We start from the raw sequence: 24716 nt of genomic DNA, 5'->3' as shown, positions 1-24716 counted from the left end.
ATCAGATGGAGAGATTGAGGGTCCAGATGAGGGATCCTGCCCTGCTGCTGCAACAACAACATGTCTTGAGACATACTTGTAGTCTCCATCCTATAGGCCATGTACCACTGCTATCTTGGTCAAGCTGAGACTATCAGGGTTATTCTTCCCTTGTCTTGAGGTATCTTCATCACTTTCCAAATAAACTGAAAGGGGGGAGGGGAAGCATACAGAAGACCCTGTTTCAAATACAACAGGAAAGCATCTGAGATGGACTGATTGTCCTTCCTGCTCTTGATCAAAAGACAGTGCTTTTTGTTGAACCTTGTTGCAAACTGGTCTACAACAGGCCAATCTCATCTGGAGAAAACATGTACCACTTGACCCTTCAGGGAACACTCATTCATCTGACAACTGCCCCTACAGAGATGATCTGCTAACACATTGCTAAATGCAGGACTACTGGATAGACATTATAAAGAATGTACCAATCCCATAAGTTCCCTCTGCATATAATAGGGAAGAATGCGTGCCTCCTGGCTTGTTGACATAATACATAGCGGTTGTATTGTCCTTTACTACCTGGACACCCTTCCCCTTTATATGAGAAAGAAAAGATCAGAGAGCCAAACAAATGGCTCTTAATTCCAAAACATTTATAAGCACTTCTTTTGTTGAGACACCCAGTGGTCTCTGGATAAAATGACCCAGATGAGGTCCCCATCCCTTGTTGGATGCATCAGAGGTTATCATAACAGATGGTGAAGGGAGATTGAACTAGACATCTCTAAGAACCTTTGATATACCTGTCAAATGTAGAATGTTTTGAGGCATGGTGAAAAACATCTGAAGATATCCAGAGTGGGTTTGTAAACTTGAGACATTCAAAGCTGAATTGACATCATTGTGAGGTATACAAATTGAGTAGATAAGCAGTTGCTATCATGAGACCCGCCCTCAGATTCAAAAAGAAAATCACTTACTGGGATCAACAGAATCAGATCTCCAAAACAGATCACTCTGTCTTCAAAATCTTCAAGAAGGAAAGTTCTTCCTGCTCCTGAGTCCAGTATAGAGCTGATTAAATGAATTCTCTGGAGTTTGGGCAGAGATATGACTGTTCAGAAACAGTCCCAAGTCCATAAGAAGGGAGGTTATAAACTTGATGTGAAGTAGGAGATCCTCACGTGAAGATTTTAGCAGCCATCGCTCAAATATGATTAACAAAGATACCCTGTTATATGCACTGCCACTATAGAAAGGAACTTTGTAAAGATTATTGGCATTTTAGAAAGCCCAAATGTTGTAGGACTTTGTTCTGAAAAGGTCTTTGTCCAGCTACAAAACAAAGGTGCTTCTGGTAATTTGGGCGGATAGAAATATGCATCCTTGAAATCAAGAGTTGTGAAATAATCCTTAACTGAAAGCAAGAGAATTATGGAAGCTAGGGTTAGCAATCAGAACTGGAACTTCTGGCTGAACCTGTTCAATTTTCTTTAATCTAAAATTCGATAGAAACTCCCATTTTTTCTTCTGTATCAGGAAGTATCTTCAATAAAACCCTTAATTCCACAGATCAGTATCTCCCTGATAGTGCCTATGAGAAGCAGTTTCTGAATTTCTGATAGAATACCATTGTGAGAAAGTTCCCTGAAAAGGGAAAGGTAGAGAGAATTGAAAGGAAGGGGGTACATTTTCTAATTGTATTACACAGCCTTTTTCTAGACTATCTAGTACCCATTTGTCCAATGTAAGAAGTCTCCAGTTGTCAATGAAATGAGCTAGCCTATCTCTAAATAAAGGAAGGGACATATCCTCTCTAGTTAGTCCTTTAATCAAATCTGAAGTCTTGTAGTCAGCAAAGATGAAGAGGAATATTGCTTTGATTTAAGTCTTGATTGGAATAATTTCTGTTTATGTTGAGACTTAGATGAAGATATAGTCTGTTGATGCTGATATCTTTGAAATGAAAAATAAGATGAGGACTGAGGGCATGTCTGCACTACAACATTCGTAATTAAATTGATTGTGCATGTCCACATTATGCTCCCTGTGTCAGCGGAGCGCATCCTTACTAGCAGCACTTGCATCAATACAGGGAGCAGTGCACCATGGGTAGCTATCCCACCATGCAACTCACACCCACACCCATACTGTTTTTAAACTTTAGCTTCAAGATTTTTTTTTTTTTTTTGGTAACTATTACATTCTGACAGTGTATTAATGGATTTCAGAATACACACTTCTGAGCTATTTTGGCCTAGGACTCCTTGGTTTACAGAGTGTAGTTACTTTCCCTAGTAACTGAGATTCTTTGAGATGGCTGCCTGCATGGAGCCATGCCATAGGCAACATATTTGCCCTTGGTGTGTGAACACAGAACTTCCTTGGAAAGCAGGGTCTGTGGGGGCCAAGCACCACAAAAGCAGAAAAACTAACTTGGGATGGCAAATTGCTGTCTGAGCCTGCAGCTATGTGAAGGATTCTTCCACCGCTAGCTACATTAAGGGCCGCCACCACCACCACAACAGGGAGGGAAGATGTGCTGCTTCCAAAGAACCATCCACTCTGCTTTATCTGGAGCCACAGATGCATGTTTGCAGTGTGCATAGATGGTATAGGGAAAAACTGCATGATTCCAGATCTACCCACTGCTCTTCTCTGCCTCATGCCATTCCTGGCTCATGTGGTGTATCCCTAGCTTGAAAAATAGTGCTTTAAAAACTCCTTCCTGGTTTATGCCAATGTTTAAAGTCACCAACCCAGTTCAATTTTAAAAGTATATATTTAATTCCAAAAATAGGAAAAAATGAAACTATTAGAGAATAAGCAAAAGGATTTCAGGACTGTTTTAAAGATTTTGGGTAACTAAAAATTACGAAGTTTTACATTATTTAAGAGAATAAAAAGCTGATCAATAGGGTGTCACACAGTTCTACCTATATTCTCAAGGCATTTGCATCAACAACTTGGTGTAGAATAGTATACAAGAGATGGGATAAGACACTGGGATTTGCTTATGTTCAAGACTGCTGGAAATATTTAAGAATAATTTAAGATTGTTATGCTATTTTAAGGTATATTTTCATCAGAGCCAAATCTTGCTGTTCTCACACAAGCAGCTTCCTACCTGAAATCACTAGGACCATGGACTGCATAAGGATGGCAGACTACAGTAACTTCAGAAGCTCAGAATACTTTGAAAAATGTATCATTTTATTTGTACACTTAGAAAGTTGTACATAGAAACTTATAATACAGTCCTGCAAGTTACTTGTTGCTTAAAGAACTGCCAGCAAGAGGAGAGGGTATTATTTTATCAACTGATCATCAGGAAGATAGAGGAATAAACAAAACACAGGAGAAAAATTAAAAAAGTTAATGAACTCTTATCCCCCCCCACATACAAATTTTATAAATACAAAACAAATTCACAAATTACTTTGAATGCTAAATAAATATCTACTTAATAAACTCGGACTGAATACCTCCAGCCAGCACTGGTACAGTACTTTAAAGGATATGCAATTGTACTCATTCATGTGTAGTGTTGAAAAGGTGTACTCAGAGTTTCAGACATTTACACAGTTTCTTCAACTGTGCTACAGTAGAAGATTTTGTCTGAATTGATAAAGTCCTCACAATACCACAGCTCCTAGAAAATCTAGAGGATAAAACAAGGTCATATGGTGCAGAAAAAATATTTCTGGAAGATATTTGGACACATGAATGTCTTAAAAATGTACAAAACCTCTGTAAACCAGTACTGTATCCAATACATCTATCAAAGTTATTAGACACTGAATAAAACTGTAGCAAAGGTAATCTTTCCTACATTCTCCTGAGTGCTTAATATTAAATTGAGAATATAGTGCAGGCCACACTTCAAGGTGGTTAAACTGGTGTTATTGCTTTATACAGATATGACGACTGCATGATTTAATGTTTCATTTTCATGAATATAAAAGGTTCCCTCAAAAAAAATCCTTTGGAAGGAAGAGGTTAAATTCGTGACTTCTTTGCAGCTGGAGCAGCATGGTCCACATTACCAGATGCAACAGGGAGTCCAAGCTTTTGAGCCTGAATGTGGAAAAAAGCCTGAAGTCTAATTCCAGCTTTTGCTTCACTTGTATTACGAGGGTTGTACTCAAAGCAGTTCGAAAACATCAATTCAATGTCTTCAATGAATTCAGCTGGTAAATAAAAATTAAAGAAATGAGTTTAGTGCATTTGCCAGGTCACCATAGATAATAGTACGAGTAAAGCATACTGTTATGGCACTACAGAATTCAGTAGGATGATGTTCTTCACAAAGACAGTCGCTAACAAAGATCTTCACCAATAAATGGGGTGAATTTAGTGCATATGTATAGTGTCAGATTAACAACCCTACAGTCAGAATCCTCTGTCTTCAAGCAATGGAAATGGAAGTTTTCTGGTATGTATCCCATGAATGTGCCACAACCCTATTTAATGGGTACCATCTCTAAGGCTTGAGAAGGTAACTGAAACTCCATGACCATTCACTTTAGTTACATTTCACCTGCATTAATAGTACAACTACTAACACAATCACTACACTGAAAAAAGCAGTTCATACATTTTTAAGAATGCTTTTTTGAAGAAATACCAGTTTTCAAATCCTCCCATTCCAGCTCTGCTTCTTTAAGGGGCTAAGACCTCTAATTATAAAGAGCAGATCACAGGATTAATTACTTCAGTAAATAGTACTTACATGCTAATTTATATTCACATTTATTCACTTTTTCACGGATTATATTTAAGGCAATAGGTTTTTTGATAATATCGTAGTAGTCTGGTACCTAAAAAAAAAAATTCACTTTATTTTATTTACTATTCATTTTATTATGTAAAAATATACATAAACTTAAATTCTTTACTTGGACCTTCTACTGTTACAGCGGAAAGACTCTTAACGGGCCCTTTATTGACAACCAGCATTTACTGAAATTCAGCTATTAATTTCTTGACGTAATTTTAAAGTTGTTCAAGCAAGAGACCACAAAATATAAAACAAATCAATAATGCATTCAGAGAAGTTAAAGAAATTGGGCAAAGAACCCCAAGCATAAATATCTGATGGAGGAATTTTTAAGAAAAAAAGAGTGGTTTAATTTATAAGCTTTACACTTGTGTTGGAGCTGTTCAAACTTGCTAAGATGCAAAAATAATTTATATTACATAATATTATGTATTATACAATGCTATACTATACTGGAATAGGCTTCCAAGGGAGATTGTAGAATCCCCATCATTGGAGAGTTTTAAAAACAGCTTATAGACACATAGACTTTAAGGTCAGAAGGGACCATTATGATCATCTAGTCTGACCTCCTGCACAACACAGGCCACAGAATCTCACCCACCCACTCCTGTAACAAACCCCTAACCTATGTCTGAGTTACTGAAGTCCTCAAATCGTGGTTTGAAGACCTCAAGGTGCAGAGAATCCTCCAGCAAGTGACCCGTGCCCCACGCTGCAGTGGAAGGCGAAAAACCTCCAGGGCTCATGGGTCATGTCGAATAGCAGATCTTTCCAGGCAGTTGCTCCCAACTGGTGCTATCATGTTATGGTGCCTAAAGGCCTTGGGGTGAAGCCAGCCATGGCTTTAAACGCAGCCTCACTGGGACACCAGGTTTCACGTCTAGGCATCTTGCTGCCTGATAACTAAGATAGCAACTGTGGGAAGAGGCTGCTGACTCCATGAGACCCTCTGCTCCTCCTCAGGTTGGCAGACACACTGCAGGCCCACTCCTGACCCCCAACAAACCCACAAGACCCCACCGATTCTTGGACAAACACTAGTCAGGGATGGTTTACTTAATGCTGCCTCAGTGCTGGGGACCTCCTGAGGTCCCTTTCCAGCCCTACATTTCTATAGTTCTAAGGTATCTCCAAACTCTTTTCATTTTGTTGTAGTACTTATTTTTATATTACAAGCCCCTTGTTGCTGAGGGATGGCTATTTTCACTCTATTAGTCCTCACATACTTTGTTTGAAGGGTAGGAGACACTGCAGATTTCTATGTGGCATATATAGGATAGACTGTGCAGATGCCAGACAATGAGAGAGCAGCCGCTCAGTCAATCACTCAGAGTTAGTCAAAATAAGAGATGCATACAGGATTAAAGCAAAGGGGAGGAGGATTACTGAACCCAGACACTGATCATTTGGCTCACAAACCTTGAATTCTGTGCAAGCACACATTCCAAGGTCCCCGCCCCCCAAATCAGACTAGAAGACATTTTTAAAGGGTGTCTTGTTTATGGAACAATTTGGATCCCAAATTTGGTTGTCTGACAAGAAAACCCAGAAACATACATATACATTTTAAGCCAGATATAATTTGGCTATGGGCTCTCTTCTGAACCTATATCTTGGGGTGCAACTTGCTAGCGAATTTGCAGGAGGAATTAGCAGTGAAGGCGGCCAGGTGGGTAAAATCATCCATTCCTTGGCATTTATAAAGAGTGATCATTAAGTGCATCCAGGATTTGTAAATACAGGTCAGCACACTGACAGACAGCAAGTAATTACATTAATCTGTTCTGGCACTACATAGACAATTAAAAGTGTAATTGGCTGTGGATTTTTGTTTTTCAAATAATAGAAGGGACTTTTTTTCCAGTGCTTTGATTAGTCTAGTTTGAATGTATCTGCAATGGAGCTTCTACCACTTTCTTCTGAAGGTCATGATTAATACAGCTCCCCATCCAGAAGCTTTTCTCAAATTCAGCCAGAGATTTTCTTATTTTAATCCCATTACTCCAAGATATTGCCCTCCCCACATGTTCCTGATCTAAGTAACTCCTCTCTTTGACGTTTATACCCTTCATTCATGTGTGTAGTTGGTTATAACGTCCACACCAACCCACTTCTCTAAGATAGAGATTTCCCCCCTTTAATCTTAAAATCACTCCTTCCAGCTGCCTAATAATTCCTGCTCTTGTCAGTTTCAAGTCTCAAGTTTTTGTATAAAAAGTTGGTCAGAAATTAACAGAAATTCCAAATCTGGTAATACCAGAGCAACCCCCAGGCACTGGGAGCAGCTGCAATGTGATTGAGGAGAACAGGCATTCTGTGATGCTAGTATAGCCTTATCATTCTTCTGTACCAGCCAATGGGACTTTCAGGGAAATGCATACCTGGACTTTGGAAACCAGTTTCATGAACGGCCAACTGTCGTCATGTCGTACCAGTTCCACAACAAGTTGTTCAAAAGCTGACAGTTCATGGACTCCACCCTGGCGACCCGAACTCCTCCTGTTCAATGAGGTGTGAGGAGACGAATCTAAAAAACAGATCACAAAACTACTGACAAAAAGTAAGAAAATGGCACATCAATATTAAGTATTTAATAAAACATGAAAACACTGGATGTGTAACATACCAACAAGAGCTAATGGGATGTAGGGGACGGGAAGGTACAAGATCAGGTAGGGCTCTCTCGCAGTCTGGTTTGTTCAGCAAAGGGTGGAAAATTTCTCTCACCCCCACCCTGTTTTAAATGCACGTGTACTAGTAGTACTTCTGCTAAGCTTTATTTTGCCCAGCTATCCCATCCTGTGGACTTTATTCATAGCAAGCAGGGGTGGATTTGAAAAGCTAAGTTTGGCAAATGAGGCAGGAACTCTGTGGATTTTACTACTTAATTTCTTCTTCCAGAGTATAAAGAAAGCAGATGGGGCTCTGCTTCACTTCTTTGGATGTGTGGCTCATCAGGGCAATAAAAGACCGAAGCATTTGGGTTCTCTTTCTTTCTCACACTACTCACTCACTTTGGGAGTCAATTTGTGTGTCAATTTACAGCTAAATATCATATAGAAGTTTGATAATGAAGATTCTGTAAACAATGTTTAATCACAGAAATGGAAGGCTGGAGGGGAACTTGTGAGGTCATTTAGTCCATCCCCTATGCGGAGGTAGGACCAATTACATCTGCACCATCCCTAATAGGTGTTTGTCTCACCTGTTCTTAAAAACCTCCAATGATGGGGAGTCTACAACCTCCCAGGGAACCCAATTCCAGAACTTAACTATCATTATAGTTAAAAGGGTTTCTTAATATCTAACCTAAATCTCCCTTGCTGCAAATTAAGCCCTTTACTTGTCCTACCTTCAGTGGACATTGAGAACAACTGTGCACCCTCCTCTTTGTAACAGCTCTTAACATATTTAAAGATTGATGTTCCCCTTCAGTCTTTTCTCAAGACTAAACATACCCAACTTTTAAAAATCTTCTCTCATAGGTCAGGTTTTCTAAATCCTTTATCGTTTTTTGTTGCTCTCCTCTGGGCTCTCCCAATTTGTCCACATCTTTCCTAAAGCTTGTACAGCTGAGGCCTCACCAATGCCGAGTAGAGTGGAACGATAACATCCCGTATCTTATGTATGACACTCCTATTAATACACTCCATTTTGTAGTTGGACATTGGTTTTTCTTTCCTAAGTGAAGTACTTGTCTTTATTTAATTTCATCTTGTTGATTTCACACCAGTTCTCCAATTTGTCAAGGTCACTTTGAATTCTAACCCTGTCCTCCAAAGCACTTCAAATCCCTCCCAGTTTGGTGTCATCTGCAAATTTTATAAGCACGCTTTCCATTCCATTATCCAAGTCATTAGTGAAAATATTGACTAGTACAGGACCCAGAACTGACCCCAGTGGGACTCCACTAGATACATCTTCCCAGTTTGACAGTGAACCATTGATAGCTACTCTTTATGTACAATCTTTCAATCAGCTGTGCACCTCCCTTAAAGTAATTTCATCTGGACCACATTTCTCTAGTTAGTTTATGAGAATGACATGTAGGGACTGTCAAAATCTTTACTAAAATCAATATAAGTCTACCTACTGCTTAACCCTGAGTCCCCTATCCAGGAGGCCAGTAACCCCGTCAAATAAGGAAATTGGGTTTGACATGATTTGTTCTTCACAAATCCATGTTGGCTATTTCTGATCACCTATTATCCTCTAGATGCTTGCAATTTGATTGTTTAATAATTTGTTCCAGTATCTTTCCAGGTATCAAAATTAGGCTGACTAGTCTATAATTCCCCTCTGTGTTCACCCTTTTAAAAAGATAAATACTGTCTTTGCCCTTTTCTAGTCCTCTGGGACCTCAGCTCTCCTCCACGAGTTCTCAAAGAAACTGCAAATGGTTCCAACTAGTTCATTAAGTAACCTAGGGTAATGCTCTGATGACTTGAATAATTATTATGTAGCCTGCTCCTTCCCTGTTCTGGCTTGTGTTCCTTCTCCCTTGTTGTTAATATTAATTGTTTTAAGTATCAAGTCACAACTATTTTTTTTTTTTAAAGACTGACACATGCATTTAAACACCTTGGTGTTCTTGGTGTTGTCCATTATTAGCTCTGTTTGACCACTATGCAGAGGACCCACACTCTCTTTTGTGTCTCTCTTGCGTATGTAGGCCACATCCAATACAACCTATATGGCCACTTAACCTCGGACTCATTCTGCTGTAGTGAGAAACACAAACAAACAATCTAGGTGATTTTCTAATTGGTTTTGTCCTTCGCAGGTAGAAGTTGGGGAATGAAGTCTTCTCTCCAGACACACGCTGTTTCAGGGAGAGAGGGGACACGGGTAAGTCTATTGATTGTTTCATGTGAAACGCCAAAACTACTTTGGGGGTGAATTTTAGAGTAATAAAGAGACTTTGTCCTTATGAAATATAGTGTATGGCAGATCTGCAATTAGAATTCCTAGCTCATCCATGCTTCTGGCTGAGGTGATAGCCATAAGGAATGCAACTTCCATTGATAAGTGAGACACAGAAGCTAATAGTTCTAAGGGAGGCTTAATGAGTACTGAAAGTACAAGATTTTAGTCCTAACGAGTAGGAGGTTTTCCTTAGTGGTGGGAAACTTCTAATTAGGCCCTTAAGGATTTGGTAGTCAGAGAGTGAAAACTGATATTCCCCTAATTTTGGACTATCTGCTGACTCAAGAGATATACATTTCTTCTGTGCCCAAATGGAAAAATGCTTCCACTTGGCTGAACAGCATTTTCTATTGGAGTCCTTTCTACTGTTAATAAGGATCATTTATACATCTCCAGAGCACTAATATGCCAAAAACCAAGCCATAAGATAAAACACGTAATGGCTGAGATGCTTGATCCTGTCCTTCTCCTGGGCCAAGAGATCACAAAAGGACCAGATGGTGATCGGAGAACAAGGTAACAGTCCGAGATTTGGGAACCAAAATTGTCTGAGTCAGTTGGGGGGGGGGGGGCGGCAATGAGGATGACTTGTGCTCTGTCCTGATTAATTTTCTGTAAGAACTGAGGTAGGAGCAGCAAAGGAGGAAAGGCATAGCTCAGATGATCTGACCAGGCGAGAAAAAGATCACCACCCTGAGAGCATAGTCCTAGAGCTCCAAGTTTATGTTGCATTTCTTGTTTGTTTGGGAAGCGAATAGATCCCAGTTGCTGGTCTCCTACTGAGTGAAGACGCTATTTATGGCTGAACCATGCAATTCCCACTCACGATTGATAGCAAAATGCCTGCAGAGGGTGTCCGCCAACCCATTCTGAGGCTGCCAACAGGGTGATTCAATTCCTGATACACCAGTTCCACAGGGTGACTGCTTCTACACACAGGGAGATTGATCTTGCATCTCCCACCCCGGCTTGTTGATGTAAAAGACAGTTGCCATGTTGTCTGACATTATCAGAACATAGTGGGACTGGAGGAGTTGGAGAAAAATCTTGCAAGCTTCTCAGGCTGCCTGGCATTCCAGAAGGTTGATGTGCATCCTGGTCTCTTGAGAGGTCCAATTGCCCTGCACCATATGGTTGTGCAAGTGGGCTCTCCAGCCAAAGATAAGTGTCTATAAATGATCATCTTGTCTGGAAAGGATGGTAGGAAGGGGATGCCCACACATACGTGATAAGGAACCTTCCACCATATCAGGAAAGATGTTAATTTGGAAAGAATTGTTAGCATGGTATTCATACTGTGGTTGGTTGGTGAATAATTGACTGGGGCCACACCTGAAGGCTATGTAGGTAGAGTGTGACAAATGGGATTGTGACAGATTCAGACCAGGTGCCAGCTCATGCCAGAGCCCCAGGCCAATTCACTTGTATATTAGTATAGATCAAAGTGATAAATATATGAGAGTGCATTTGGTGTTTACAGTTAATGAAAACAAGTGGGATGTTACTTGCATTGTTTTCACTTATTTGTGTCCCATTATAATGTAGTAACAAACATATACATTGTGTATATCCCTGCAACTAAGTAACCTATCAAATGAGAAAGAAGCCTTGTAGAAAGTAAATTAAAAGTGCTCATTTCAAAATAAGTGGTCTGTGTGTGTGATGACTGAAGGTCAGAGGCCCAAAATGGATTCCTCACTTTTCAGCAAAGGAAAAGCCTTCATGGGTAGTAACACTACCAGCTTGTTTTCTGTGTGAAGCTGTAAGTAAGGATTCAATGAAGGATCCTGCTTCTCTGGACTGTTTGGACTTTTGCATCAGAAGAAAGCAGAGATCCTCAGAAACAAACAATCTAGGTATCCTGAAATCTCAGCTTCCGAATAAAGCAGTTGAGATAACGGAAATTAAAGACAAGTCTCCAATCCCCCATTTTTTTAGGAACGACAGTGTAAAAACCTGTCCATTGGTGCTGAAGCTCTATTGCTTCTTGTTGGAGGAGGGATTCCACTCTTCTTGCCTGAGAATCCCCTCATAAGAATGGTCCCTAAAGAGGAACAGGGATGGGGATTTTGGAGGAGGTAGGGACATAAACTCTATATAGCTGTAATGGAAGATATTTAATATCCACTTGACTGTTATGGCAGTTCAGTTGTGGAAACAGAGTGTGAAATGACCACTGAAAAGTATGTGAGGGTAGGGCAGTGGTGGCATCATAAATAGTTTATATCTCTTGAGCTCCCGTCAAAAATATCTTTTCAGTGGGGGATTGGAGTGAGATGGTGCTGTAGGCATGGGAGGTGCTGGGAAACAAGACTCTTCTACTCTTTGTGCCCTCCTTGTAAGAGACAAGACCACTGGTGATAAAACCATTGAAATGCCAGTCTAGGTTTATAAGGCTGCCTGAGATACTTTAAAGGACTCTTGCCCCCAAAAGGAAGTATGTAAGGATTCATCTGTCTTTGAAGAAAATGAACATTATCAAAAAGGTAAATCCTTCACCATGTTTTGAACCTCCATGAAAAACCCCAAAGAATGCAATCATGACTCATGGTTTAGGTTAAGTTTTTGTCAGGATTATTTTTAGTAAAAAGTCATTGACAGGTCGCAGTCAATAAACAGTAATTCACAGAAGCCCACGCCTTGCCACCCAGGGCTCACCCTGCTGTGCAGGGCTGAAGTTGCAGAGGTCATCAAAAAAAACCCATGGAATCCATGACAGACTGGTAGCCTTACTTATGGTGCATCACAATGGCCTGTCTGCTGCACCAACCGCTGATTCAGAAGTGCAGTTCTGGCCACCAACTTACCCTCTTCAATCAGAGCCTGGAAATAAGCTCTGTTCTGCTGTGAGTCTGTGAATTCCGAATGAGACAGTCATACTTAGCCAACAGCACCTGATCATTTGCTATTTTGAAATGAAGGCTAGTACCGTAGATGTTGGGAAGAAAGGTTTTCACAAGTCAGATGTTTGGGCTTCTTGTCAGGAGTAGATTTAATATGATGTTGTCTAGATCAGTGGTTCTCAAACTTATTTAAATGTGCTCCCCTTCTTTGTGTCTCTAGTAGTTTATGCCCCTGCGCCACACGAATACGTATACAAAAAACCCCCCACAACATGCAGCTCTTAATAAATATTAGAAACAGCAAGGCATTGCTTCAAACAGCGCCAACAATCCATTGTAATAAGAGCAAAAGCAAAATTGTGATTGTGATTGATGCTTACAATTAAATGGATTAATGTACAGATGGCAACGACTTAGTATAATGCTATGGAAGATTAACAGAAATCCATCAAAATGCACCACCATCTAGAGCACAGTTGGTCCCCAAACCGTGGGGCACACCCCTCTAGGGAGGCGTGAGGGAAAGTTCGGGGTTGGGGAGGTGGCGTGGCAGGGCCTGGGCCAGCTGCCATGAGGGGTGGGGAGGGGCAGGAGTACCACCCAGCTCAGCTCTGCTCCAGCCCTGTCCCCAGTTGCAGTCATGCACCAGACTCCGCTCCCAGCCTTGGGCCATGACTGCGGCCCAGTAGTGGCTCTGGACCGCAGCTCCATTCCTGGCCCTGGTGAGAGAGGAGGGCATAGACAGGGATAAGGGAGGGCATGACCCTGAAAAGTTTGAGGAACACTGATCTAGAATCAAATGCACAGCGCCTCCTGAGGACCTAATATCTCTGGAGGAATCAGTTTTGCTAGTTATTCATTGCTGTGGGTAAAATGTGTACAGTAAATCCCCCCCGCCCCAAGCTTCTCACACACCCAAAGAATACATTCTGCTCCCAGTTTGAGAACCTCTGCTCTATACTAATGTTCCAGTCATGAGGTTTATCCCACCAAGTCTCTGTGATGCATGTTACATCATGATTTTGCTTATGTACAAAGACTTCCAGTTCTTCCTGTTTATTCCCCGTACTTCTTGCATTTCTATACTTACAAACAAGATGTTGAGATTCCCCACATTGTTTTCCCTCTTCCCTATGAACCTATTGTAATTTTCCATTCCCCCCCACCAACTTCCAGCCCTCTCTCAAGATCACCTTTCATACTTACCTGTAGGGTTTTGTCACCCTGCCTCCTTTTAACCTAGTTTAAAGCCCCCCTTACTATGTTAGTGAGTAAGCACCTCAAGATGCTCTTCCCCTTCTTCATCAGGGGAAGAGATTGAGGAAGGAGGACTGCTGTGGACGCTAACAGCACCCCACCATGGTCAAGGAAGCCAAAACCCTTCTGTCAACAACATCTGTGCAGCCAGGCACTCATCTCCAGGATGCATCTATCCCTGCCCAAACCCCTATCCTCAACCAGTGGTATTCTCATCAATCCTACGTTCACCCTCATTCCCAGAGCCTTGTTATAATCACTGCTGATCTGCTCATGGTCATACCCTGGCAGTATGACCAGCAGCTTTCATTCTGGGAGACCCAGTTTCAATACAGTAGCCCCCAAACACAATTCACAGTTTGGTTTAGTCCCATCTGTATATCAAGGTCACGTATCTGAACTGTGCTACAGCCTTGCTGGAATACAGTACAAAGTCAGTAGTGACCTAATGAAGATCATGTCCAGGCACATTAGGATAAAAGAGGAATCTAGCAAGCTCAGTATAAAAATATACCTTTTAAAAGTGTATGTATAACCAAGAAAACAGTTTAAACCCCACCCCCAAACAGCAATTCATACATAGATGCTCTATATAAGCCTTTATCTACTATTGGGTTATAGCAGAGGCCTCTCTTACTGTCTGAGCTACCATTTTTCCATCCTACAAATACAACTAATTCAGAGAACAGTTACTCTGCTTTCTGATCAGGAAGGACTAGCAGAGTATTAGCAATTCTTAGCTACAGGATGAGCAGAGACACCTAATGGTGAAGGTCTGAAATGGTACAAAATGCCATTAGCATTTTTTACTGCCACTCTTGCTAATTTGCAGTCTTCTATCACATACTAGGTCTTTCGTGGCATTGTGGCTTTCCAAATATTTGTCTCATTGAGTGTTTTGGATTGTCTCTCCAAACATTATCAGTGTACATTTTTCTAGGCTGAATCTCTTTTTTGTTACCCATATTCCTAACTTCATTGTCCCTTTATTTCTGTGTCTTCCATGGTTTACTTGATAGTTATTATTAGGATTTGCTTTACTGAAGATTTAGTATTTGCCTTTTAGCAGTTACATATGGAGTACACTCATGGTCAGTCTATCATCATTTCCAGATTTACAGTTCACTAACTAGAAAGCCCCCCACATTAAGTGAAAACACTAAATTAACACTTGTGCCATGGATCTGATCACTCAGTTTGACAGGTTAATTCAAAGTACTTAAGGATTAGTGACAGGAATTTGCAGTGGCAACAGGTTAATTTTCAATGGAACTGTCTTGTAAATCATAAGAATTTTTCCATATAACCACTTGTCAATAGGTACCTCAAAACCCTAACCCTCCCCCCTCTCCACCATCTAAGGAGTTGCTTTAACTTTTTCGTAGCAAAGCTTTTCTAACCTGTGGATTGTCGTTTCCTGCCTCTTCTCTTAGATTCACTATCCTGAAGAGGAAACTTCTGTGTAGAAACTGGAGGAGATCTTCTAAGCCGTTCACGTGAGTCTGTGGTGGCAACAATTCTGAAGCCAAGAGAAGGACTGTTGTCTGATGTACTATCTGCAGTCTTCTTTCCCCTACGTCGTCTTCGAGGACTGAGTAATTCCACAAATACATCTGCTCGTAATGAGCCTTGACTCTGACGAGTGGTACGGCTGTTCAGTCTTAAAGAAGGTTTTGTTACTGATGGAGGGGCTGACTTTATCTTTCTTATCCCCCTTCCAGTAACTTTCGACGAAGATTCAGTTTGCTTAGGTGTATTCTGCTGACTCCGAGAAGCATATCTTCCACAGGCCTGACGTTGGCTGCTTCGATTTGAAAAGGGATTGTTGAGTTTAGCTGCTCTCATTTTTAATGGAAGTTTGACTTGTGGTCTTCCTTGTTTTGATGGGCTGTAAAAATGTAAGTACATAGCAGTATTGTACAAATCACGACTTCTAACTATTCTAAATTCCTACTCCCCTCTTCTCCTCAAGGATTTAATTCAGTACCTAATTTCTGTTTAACAAGATAGAAAATTGGCTTCCACTGAAGTTGGCATCCAACTAGCAGTCTTAAATATTGCTCTGTGGAGTTCTCTAAAATCAAATGCTCTGTGCAGCATGTAGTAAAAAGATTCTGAAAAGCCTAGTCAGCTCAACAGCTTGGTATTACAAATGTGCTGCCTGGAGAGACCCCTGGGTTCTATTTTTTAAACTGGCTCCTTGTTTCTTGAGGAAAGAGTTGTTGCTAGTAATACACAGGAATCCCATCCCCACATAAATAAGCTGCAGGGACGACAGGTTCTAACATAAAGTCCTGTTCAGTCCTTGGGTCTTCTATAATGCCCTCACAAGGCAAGATCAAAATCAGAGAAGGGAGATCCAAGGGACACTATTTGGCAGTTGATGGTCCCATGGAAACGTATGTTCTCTCAAATGATTAAACCCCAACTTTTGGGGATAGGATGCAATTCCTCTAATTCATACTCAATTGCAAATGACTATAGAGAAAAAGTGTTCCCTTGGTCACAAGCTCCCTTTAAGCTACATTCTTGATTTGTGACACAAATTCATCAATTTATTGATTTTTTCAAATTGCACGTTTACTTGGCCCTATTACACATCCCTAGAATTCTCCCTATGGAGAGAACCTTTTTGTTTTCTTTACTATCCAGTTCTCACCAGGTCCATCTATTCCCTTGAAACTCTCAGTATCTGAAATTTGGGAATTTAATTTTCTGAACAGCACCTCTCCCAAATATCAATGTATCTTTGTGGCTTGAGAATGAGCAGACACTCCATAATTAGTGACCGCAGGTGGTATTCTTTCACATACACATTAATAAGAGTGTATTTTCATCCCTAGGAGTGGATATTTTTGCATGTAACTCCAATAAACCAAACGCTGAGGGCCAAAGTCACCACTGACCAAAGTGTCTGCAACTCTTTCAGTCAGTGAGCTCTTTGAGACAAAGACAACGTACTTCTGTCTTGTAGATTAAGTGTGCTTAGTGCTCTATTAGAATAACATAGTGTTAAAAAGTAACAGTTCGTATGGCCCCTGACTTACCTCATTTCTTCCTCCTCTTGTGATTCATCTTCTTCCTCTTGTTCTTCCTCATAATCCTCTTCCTCACTTTGTCCCACTTCCTCATAGTAAGTCTCTTCCTCCTCTTCTTCAAACTGTTCTGAAGCCTCTTCATCACTTTCCATAGAAGGTCTCTGCCTAGAGGAGAGGCGTCTAGAACGTTGTTTTGGTCGGCACTCTGGACAAAACCAGTCTCCTTCAGGAATGGCCTGGTAATATACAAATATGCATTAGCGAGGTGCCATGGGTCTTAAGCCTTACCTGAATTCTAGATTTTCAAAAGCTTTTTCTTCAGACACCTTGAGCTTGGGCCTGATACAGTAGATATGATAACCTCGATCGCAGCCATCACACAGCACCATGCTTTCCGCGTCACCTTTCTTTCGGCACGTCTTACAGCGAGCATTTAGAATGGACTTAGACCAGATAACGCTTCGATCCAATGTGGAGAGATGTAGAAAGACTTGGGACAGGCTGCCAGAAGAAAGAAGAGATTCTCTCCAGCGATCCAGGACTGTTTTATATGAACGTCCACCATCACTGGCATCTTGTATTATAGGAAGGAAACAGAAATTACATTACTTATGCAAGCATCCAGGTTCATTCTAGACTGACGATTCTGTGTATCTGAACGGAGACTTATGGGTAAAAAGCTACTTTTCATGTGATAAAATAGGAATAAGCACCCAAAGAGCATTCCCACTAATTTCTTAACCCTTCAGTGTCAGGGATTTCCTGGCTTACATCCTGGCACAATAGTTTAGTGCAAACCTGTGAACATTGAAGTTTCACCTTTGGATTTCACCCTTTAACACTAAGCTGTTGTCAACACATGATGGGAATATTCATGTCAAGTGTCTTGCTTTGGTGTCAATTTTGAAATCCAAGAGATTCTTAAACCAAAAGAAAGAAAATTCTCCAGCACACAGGCACTAAATAAATGAAAAGTAACTGAAAACACTTATTTTTTAAACCCATATATTTAAAGGTCAAAGAGGAAGTAAAAAAAAGTTACAGCAGTTGCTCAGCACTGATGTTTATACAGTAACACCATTTTCTCATTTTAAAAAAATCTAAATCATGTACCCCAAATTTGAAGAAATAAAATAAGTAAATACAAGTTGCATGGTCCTATATTGCAGGAAGAAGAGAGAATCAGCCAGATATACAGCACTCATGTTTTAAAAACAAAACAAAAAAACCCACCACCACCCATATACACTGCTGATCCCAAGCCCCTCAACATTCCCCTTTACAACTCTTTCTGTGGAAGACCTATAAACTATGTGGCTTTTGGAAGAGTTCAGAGTGGGTCAGAAAAAAGTTACGTCCTACTTGGCTGCTTCTTCCCTACAGGTGCAGTAGAGGTGAGGTCTGAATGTGGCCCTGAGATTTTAAATGACCAACAAGCTTTCTGGAAACTTAATGCAAATTACATCAGAGGACTGCCCCGCTACTGTTCCAAAGCGTCATATGTCAACACAGACAAGTGGATCTGTCTAGACTAGTGCCTTAATGGAAGAATTGTTAGGCAATAATCTAGAACAGGAAGGAAGGCAGTGTGTAGGGTTTTCCAGGATTACGTCTGTTGGTGGTCCATTAACAACGATAGCTTCCTGATAATGAAGATTAACATTGCTGCTGCTAAAAAAAGAAGCAAGCTCCTCCTGAGTGTTGAAAGAAGCAGTCTGGAAAACTGTGAGCAGAGGAAAGCCTGTATGTCACTACTAAAGTGCATGATCATACCACCTGCATTGCCAGTCATGGAGTGGGTACAGGAATGGTCTGCAATTGAGCTGCTCACAAAGCAACTTCTCCCCAGGGAGAGAAGTCCCAACCCTACCCTCTTATTTAATAGGCCATGTTGAGGTTACGTGTTCTTCATCCAAGGCCCTTTCTTCCTTCCCACCCAGAATCTGGTACTGGAGTGTGGCTCCTCCTAGCACTGCCTATGTTAAACTGTTATGTTAAACTGTCAGGCAACTCCAGTTTAGACACTGGTTGTGAGAAAAGGCAGAGACTAAAGCACTGCAATGACTAGACAAATACAGAAAGACTCTCTCCCCATCCAGCGAGGAGACAGAAAGCGTTTAGGTTAGGAAAGCTGGGCAAAAGACCTGAGGTTTTGGCAAATCTGAATCTACATCTATTTATTATTTAAAATTCAACAGAGAGGAAGGTTATTTTTGTGATTAAAGCAGTGGTTAAAGGGACTCAAGATTTGGGTTCAATTCCCAGCTCTGCTGCAGATTTCATGTGACCACAGTTAAGTCAATTTTATCATAGAGTCCCAGTTTCCTTTGTGTAGCAGTATAATGTTTTTTCCTCCTACCCTTTGTCTATTCAGATTGTCAACTCTTTGGGGGAAAAGGATATTCTTTTCCTATGTCTTTACAGAGTGAGTGTGGGACCTCCTGATCTCAGCTGGGGCCATTAGGTCCTACTGCACTAGATAACTTGTTTGATAAATCCATGTTGTCACATGTCAGTAACTGTGCTCAGGGAACAGTTTTCTATTTCAAAAAGTTTCAAGGAAGGGTTCCTATGTAATCATATTATGTGGTAGATTTTTATGTTACTTAGACAGTAAAGAATAAACTAACAGGTTTTGCTTCTATGAACTTGTACAGATTCCTACATCAAAACCAAGTGTAGTTCCTTCTGACTCTGCCAAAAAAGTAAAACATTTGACCCTTCAAATTATTTTTGTTTTTACCTCAAGCACCATTTAGATGTGCAGGAAGAAACAGTCTTACGGTTTCAGAGCTCTACTCCCTCATTCTATGCAAGTGACTATAGAATTATCAACGTATCAAGAAAAAAAAAAGAGTGACAATAAAATATTTTTTTCTAACTCTTAAAAATACAGAACATTTTTTAAATTTACCATCTTTCTGACTAGACTGGTCTTCCTCCCTCTTCCTCTTTTTATACCCCCACTGGTTCCTTTTATTATCTTCTGCATCACCTAATGTTAAATTTGTAAAGTTATTTCAAACAACTTTTTAATTAGCAGTTGAAAACCACTGTTCTACCATAAGGAGAAAGCTCATCAGACAGAACTTTCTCGGGGGCTGGTCTGAGACTGTGAAGTATCACAAACCTTCTGCACCAAGCACAAGGCACACTTCTTTGACCTTGCCTAGCGTAACACATACATAGCAAGGTATACATTGAAAGACAAAAACCAAACCCCTACGCTGCACACAAAATTCTCCCTTGGGGAGTGATCGGGGGAATGAACCCGATGTGACAGATGCTAGTCATATCACTTACTGCACTATGGAAGGTGTGCTCAGATAGTGTGGTGATGAGGGATGTATAAAACAGTACAGCATATGGCGTGTTGAAAGGAGGGGAACAACAAAAACAAAAAAAAAGCAAAAAGTATTAAAAAAATCTTGGAATTAAAAAAAAAAAGAAGTCAAGAATGGCGTCAGAGAGGAGGGGGGAAATAGATAGAGGACAAAATAGAACTGTAACAAATGTATTGTGCAAAGGGCTAAGGGGAGGTGAAAGCTCCTATCCACCAATCACAAAGAGGCTCCAACAACAAAAATAAAAGGTTGGGAACCAATAAACTAGAGTCATGCCTTGCATATAGAAATCTAGAAAAATAATGACTAGACTGTATTTGAGAGGCGGTTCTATAGTTGTATGAGAGACAGTGTGGTCCAGTAACAGAACACTGGACTGGGATTCAGGAGATCTGATTTCTATTCCTGGCTTTGTCACTAGCCTAAAGGATGACCTTGGGCAAATCATTTCCCCACTCTGTGCTTGAATTTCCCCATCTATAAAATGGGGATGATACGCTATTCCTTTGTAAAGCACTGTGAGATTCTATATAAGAGTGCTTTTTTTTAAAAAAAATTTTTTTTTTTTATTAAAGGCATCTAAGAAGCCAACAACCTCACTTCTTCCATCAAAAGACCCATTGCCAGGAAAAAAAGGTAAAAGCTTTCATTTTCAGATGTTTCAATATAGAATTTTTCCAAGCCCAACTGTGTACGACAGAAGGGACCACCTTTCTCTGGTACTGGAATTCTCCCTATTATTCTTGGATTAATTTTGTCCATATGCAGGACCAACAATAACAGAAAACAAATTTTTGTACAAATCCCATCACAGCACTGCAGCCAATATATAATGCAGTGTAGCTTCAAAAACCAATTTGTTGTTTAATCTGGCTGCCAAACTGAAAGATTAGCAACTAACTAGCAATCTGCCTAGCACTCCTAGAGATGGTACTGTTTCCTGCATTTCCTAAATTCCCCTTTGAATTTTGTTACTCTGTGTATTTATATCTGCCTCTGTATTTTCCACTCCATGCTGATGAAGTGGGTTTTAGCCCATGAAAGCTTATGTCCAAATAAATGTTAGTCTCTAAGGTGCCACAAGGACTCCTCATTGTTTTTGCTGATACAGACTAACACAGCTACCACTCTGAAACCTGTTACTCTGTCAGTCATTCTCTGCTCCTCCACTTGTGTGCATACTGCTGATCTAAACTTTCTATAATAAGTGGTAGAGTTCTCTTTGCAGCCTGGTGCACACATAGAAAACAAAGGAACAGAGTTCAGCATCTGGTCATTCAACTTCTGTGACGATTTCCTTTGTCTGCTGTACACGCTGGAGGCTACAAGAAGTAAAACCGGCAGTGATCATAGTAAATTTCACTCTGAAGTTCCTTCAGTGCTCATAATGCACTATGGATGGGAGAGTAGGAGAGTTGGAAATTGAGCCAAGGGCAAAAAACTGTTTTCAAATGTGGCTCCAATTCCTAATGAACTAAAACAAAGGGGAAGATTAAAAAAAGCAAGGAAATGGAATGAAGAAATGGCAACAGGGAAGACAAAAAAGTGAAGGGATTCTACTGAAATTTTTGTTTGTTTTAGAAGAATGGAGGGGTCCTATTCTTACAAAATGTTTACCCCAGGAAGCTCTCATGTACATAAAGCTCCACGACTTCCAACATTTTTACCATCAAATTAATTAAACCTGCTGAAATGGAGCTCAAATAACCAACCTTTTCAAGTAATGACAATTCAATCTTAGTTATCTGATTGCATTTTCCCTTTATTCTTTTAGGCCTGGCCCTATAAACCAGTCTTGTTTTATCTTCTTAAAGCAGTGTTAGCTTTTTTCCCCCCCTGGTTAGAATTCTTTAGAAAATGAGCAGGCTTTGTTCTAGAACATCTTAGCTTGGTTTATGTATAAAGTAACTGCAACAACATGACTTTTTTCTGTGCACAAGGGCCACCTGACCAAAAATACAAAGTGGCCCTGTGACTTGGGGGCTGATGAGAGAATTTGTGCAGTAAAATATATCATCACCTTGCCAAGGCAGACTGATACAGAATTCAGTGAGAGTGGTTGGTGTACACAATTTTTGTGCCAGTATAAACTATTTCAGCTGGGGGGGGAGGAGGAGGAGGGAGTGTTTTTCTGCTGTAATATAGTTAGAACAATATAGTTAAAGCAGTACAATTTCCCTCTCCTTCCTGCCCAGTGTGGATGCAATTATACCAATATAAAAGGTGCCTTATATATTAGTATAATATATTCCCCTTCCCTGCATGGGAATAAGTTATACGGGCATAACAGTTCCACACTGGGGTGGTGCAGGGTCTGTAGCGCTTTAACAATACCAGTTTAATTAAAGCAATATGGCTACTGTTTTAAATTGGCACGGTCTTGAAAGGAGAAGTAAGGACATGTGAGATTTTAAGGCCTGCCACTTGGACAAGCCAGCTATCCTACAACACTATTAGATTTCTTTGTAAGACAACAGAACAAGCCTGTATGAAAGCATGATTCCTACCCCGTTCCCTTCCAAAATCTAACCATTAGGACTATGGAAAAATGGGAACAAAGAAAACAGAATATTTAAATAATTTATAAAGTGGACTCTCAAATGTATATGGGACTAAAGCTGAGCAAAAATTTTTGGTCAGATGGCATTTTTCAGCAAAAACTGTTTCAGGGCAAATAAAACTATTCATAAATTCGACAAGTGGTTTTGGCTAAATAAAAAAAAATCATTGACATTTTCAAAATGAAATGTTTTGACTTTTCATTTCAAAACCATTTAAAAATGTAGATACAGTTAATTTAAAAAATTTTCAAACACACCCAAAAATGTAACATTGAATGGAAAAAACTGGGGGAAAAAAAAAGTTTTGGATTGATCAAACAATGTTTGACCCAAAAAGCTTAGCAAAATTAGGCCTGATGTTGGAAAAAAAAGTCCTTACAAGCATAAAAGCCACAGAACTAAGAAGTATTCTAGATTAATAATTTCAGTAATGAGGCACTTCAGTTTTTTTTCTAAACTTTCTAAGGAACAATTTAGAGGATACATTAATGTAATAGGGATTCTCTGAAGAAGGAAAAGACTGTATGATAAAGCAGCAAAATAAATAAATAAATAAATAAAATAAATAAAGGGGTGGGGGTCCTCCCCTAGTTACTTTCAGGCAGGTTGGGGGGGAGGGGAAGGACCAATGCTCAACAGATTTATACAGTACATACTGTGACACTACATGGAATAAGGCAGACCGTTTATAATATTAGTTATACCAATATTATAAAATTGCAAGGAATCTGATCAGATATGCTGTGTAAGGTATCTGTGAAAATGTTGTGATTTGCCAAGTATGATAATCTTGTTTATATGTTTGTATCACCTTTGTATTGTGAGTTATAGATATGTATGATATATCTGTATTTCAGACTTGTGCTGTGCATCTGGGTGATATCCCCAGACAGATTGACATCAGCACTGTCTAGCCTGTTCAATGGCCCATCAAGAGTCATCAACTGTACAATGAACCCATTGAAAGGAACCAGGGAATATACCTTATGAGTCAGCAAGGCATGTGGTATGCCTACAGACAGAGAACTGTAAGGCTTTTCTATGCCACGTGCTGGATAGCTTGTGTTTGGGACAAAGGATAACAAGCCACATGACAAAAGACTATAAAAGGCAGCTGCATCGTTTCGATTTGGCCTTCATTCCTGCTTCTTACCTCTGGAGTAACAAACTGAAGCTCCAAACAAAGGACTGAATGACCCATCCAAGCTGTGGATGTGTTCCAGAGGGACTTTCAAGCCAGCAAACTCACCAAATACTGCTAAGAACCTGACATATGGACTTTGACGTCTCTGTATGTATCTGGCTACTTTATCATTTAACAACTCTCTTCTTGATAAAAAGAACAGGAGTACTTGTGGCACCTTAGAGACTAAACAAATTTATTTGAGCATAAGCTTTCGTGGGTTACAGCCCACTTCATTAGATGCATAGACTGGAACACACAGAAAGAAGATATTTATACATACAGAGAACATGAAAAGGTGGAAGTAGCCATACCAACTGTAAGAGGCCAATCAACTGAGATGAGCTATCATGCAATAAGGGGCTGTGTGATTTGTTTTTTAGCTTCTTGATAACCAGTGTGGGGGATCAAAAGTACAGTTTGACTGGTTGGTGAGTTTAACTTCAGTGTTAACTACCTGTTTTTCTGCTCTCCCTTTTGCAGCCTGTCCTGATCTTGGCATTTTCAGGGTATGGCTACACTTACAAATCTGAAGCGCTGGTAGTTGCAGCGCAGGTCGTCCAGCTGTGCAGGGCCAGCGCTGGTGTGTGGCCACACTCACAGCTACCAGCGCTGGTGTGTGGCCACATTTACAGCATTTGCAGCGCTGTTGGGAGTGATGAACACTGGGATAGCTGCCCATAATGCAAGTGGCAGCAACGTGCTTTTCAAAAGAGGGGGGTGGAGTGGGGTCTAGTGTGACAGGGAGCGGGCGAGAGAGAGAGAGTGGATTTTTGGAGCCAACACTGCGTGTTACCTT

General features: G+C 40.4%; 1 protein-coding gene across 7 annotated transcripts in view; it reads right to left on the bottom strand.

The window, feature by feature from the left end:
• Window positions 1-3863: 3863 nt before the first annotated feature.
• The window catches only part of BAZ1A (bromodomain adjacent to zinc finger domain 1A), a 111259-nt gene continuing 90406 nt past the window's right edge, over window positions 3864-24716 (bottom strand). For 5 of the 7 annotated variants that reach the window (XM_039534964.1, XM_039534965.1, XM_039534967.1 and 2 more), the window contains 7 exons: window positions 19744-19824; window positions 17156-17403; window positions 16839-17065; window positions 15192-15679; window positions 7147-7292; window positions 4715-4802; window positions 3864-4172 (listed from right to left, as the gene is read on the bottom strand). In XM_039534964.1, the coding sequence (XP_039390898.1) occupies window positions 3982-4172; window positions 4715-4802; window positions 7147-7292; window positions 15192-15679; window positions 16839-17065; window positions 17156-17403; window positions 19744-19824 (1469 nt within the window). In that variant the 3' untranslated portion in view covers window positions 3864-3981. The remainder of the gene's footprint in view (window positions 4173-4714; window positions 4803-7146; window positions 7293-15191; window positions 15680-16838; window positions 17066-17155; window positions 17404-19743; window positions 19825-24716) is intronic. The other 2 variants (XM_039534968.1, XM_039534969.1) reach the window with 1 other exon arrangement.

The sequence above is a fragment of the Mauremys reevesii genome, linkage group 4 (assembly GCF_016161935.1).
Source record: "Mauremys reevesii isolate NIE-2019 linkage group 4, ASM1616193v1, whole genome shotgun sequence".
NCBI classification, from domain to species: Eukaryota; Metazoa; Chordata; order Testudines; family Geoemydidae; genus Mauremys; species Mauremys reevesii.
The sequence above is the reverse complement of the archived record's forward strand: the minus strand, read 5'-3'. Positions and strand labels throughout refer to the sequence as shown.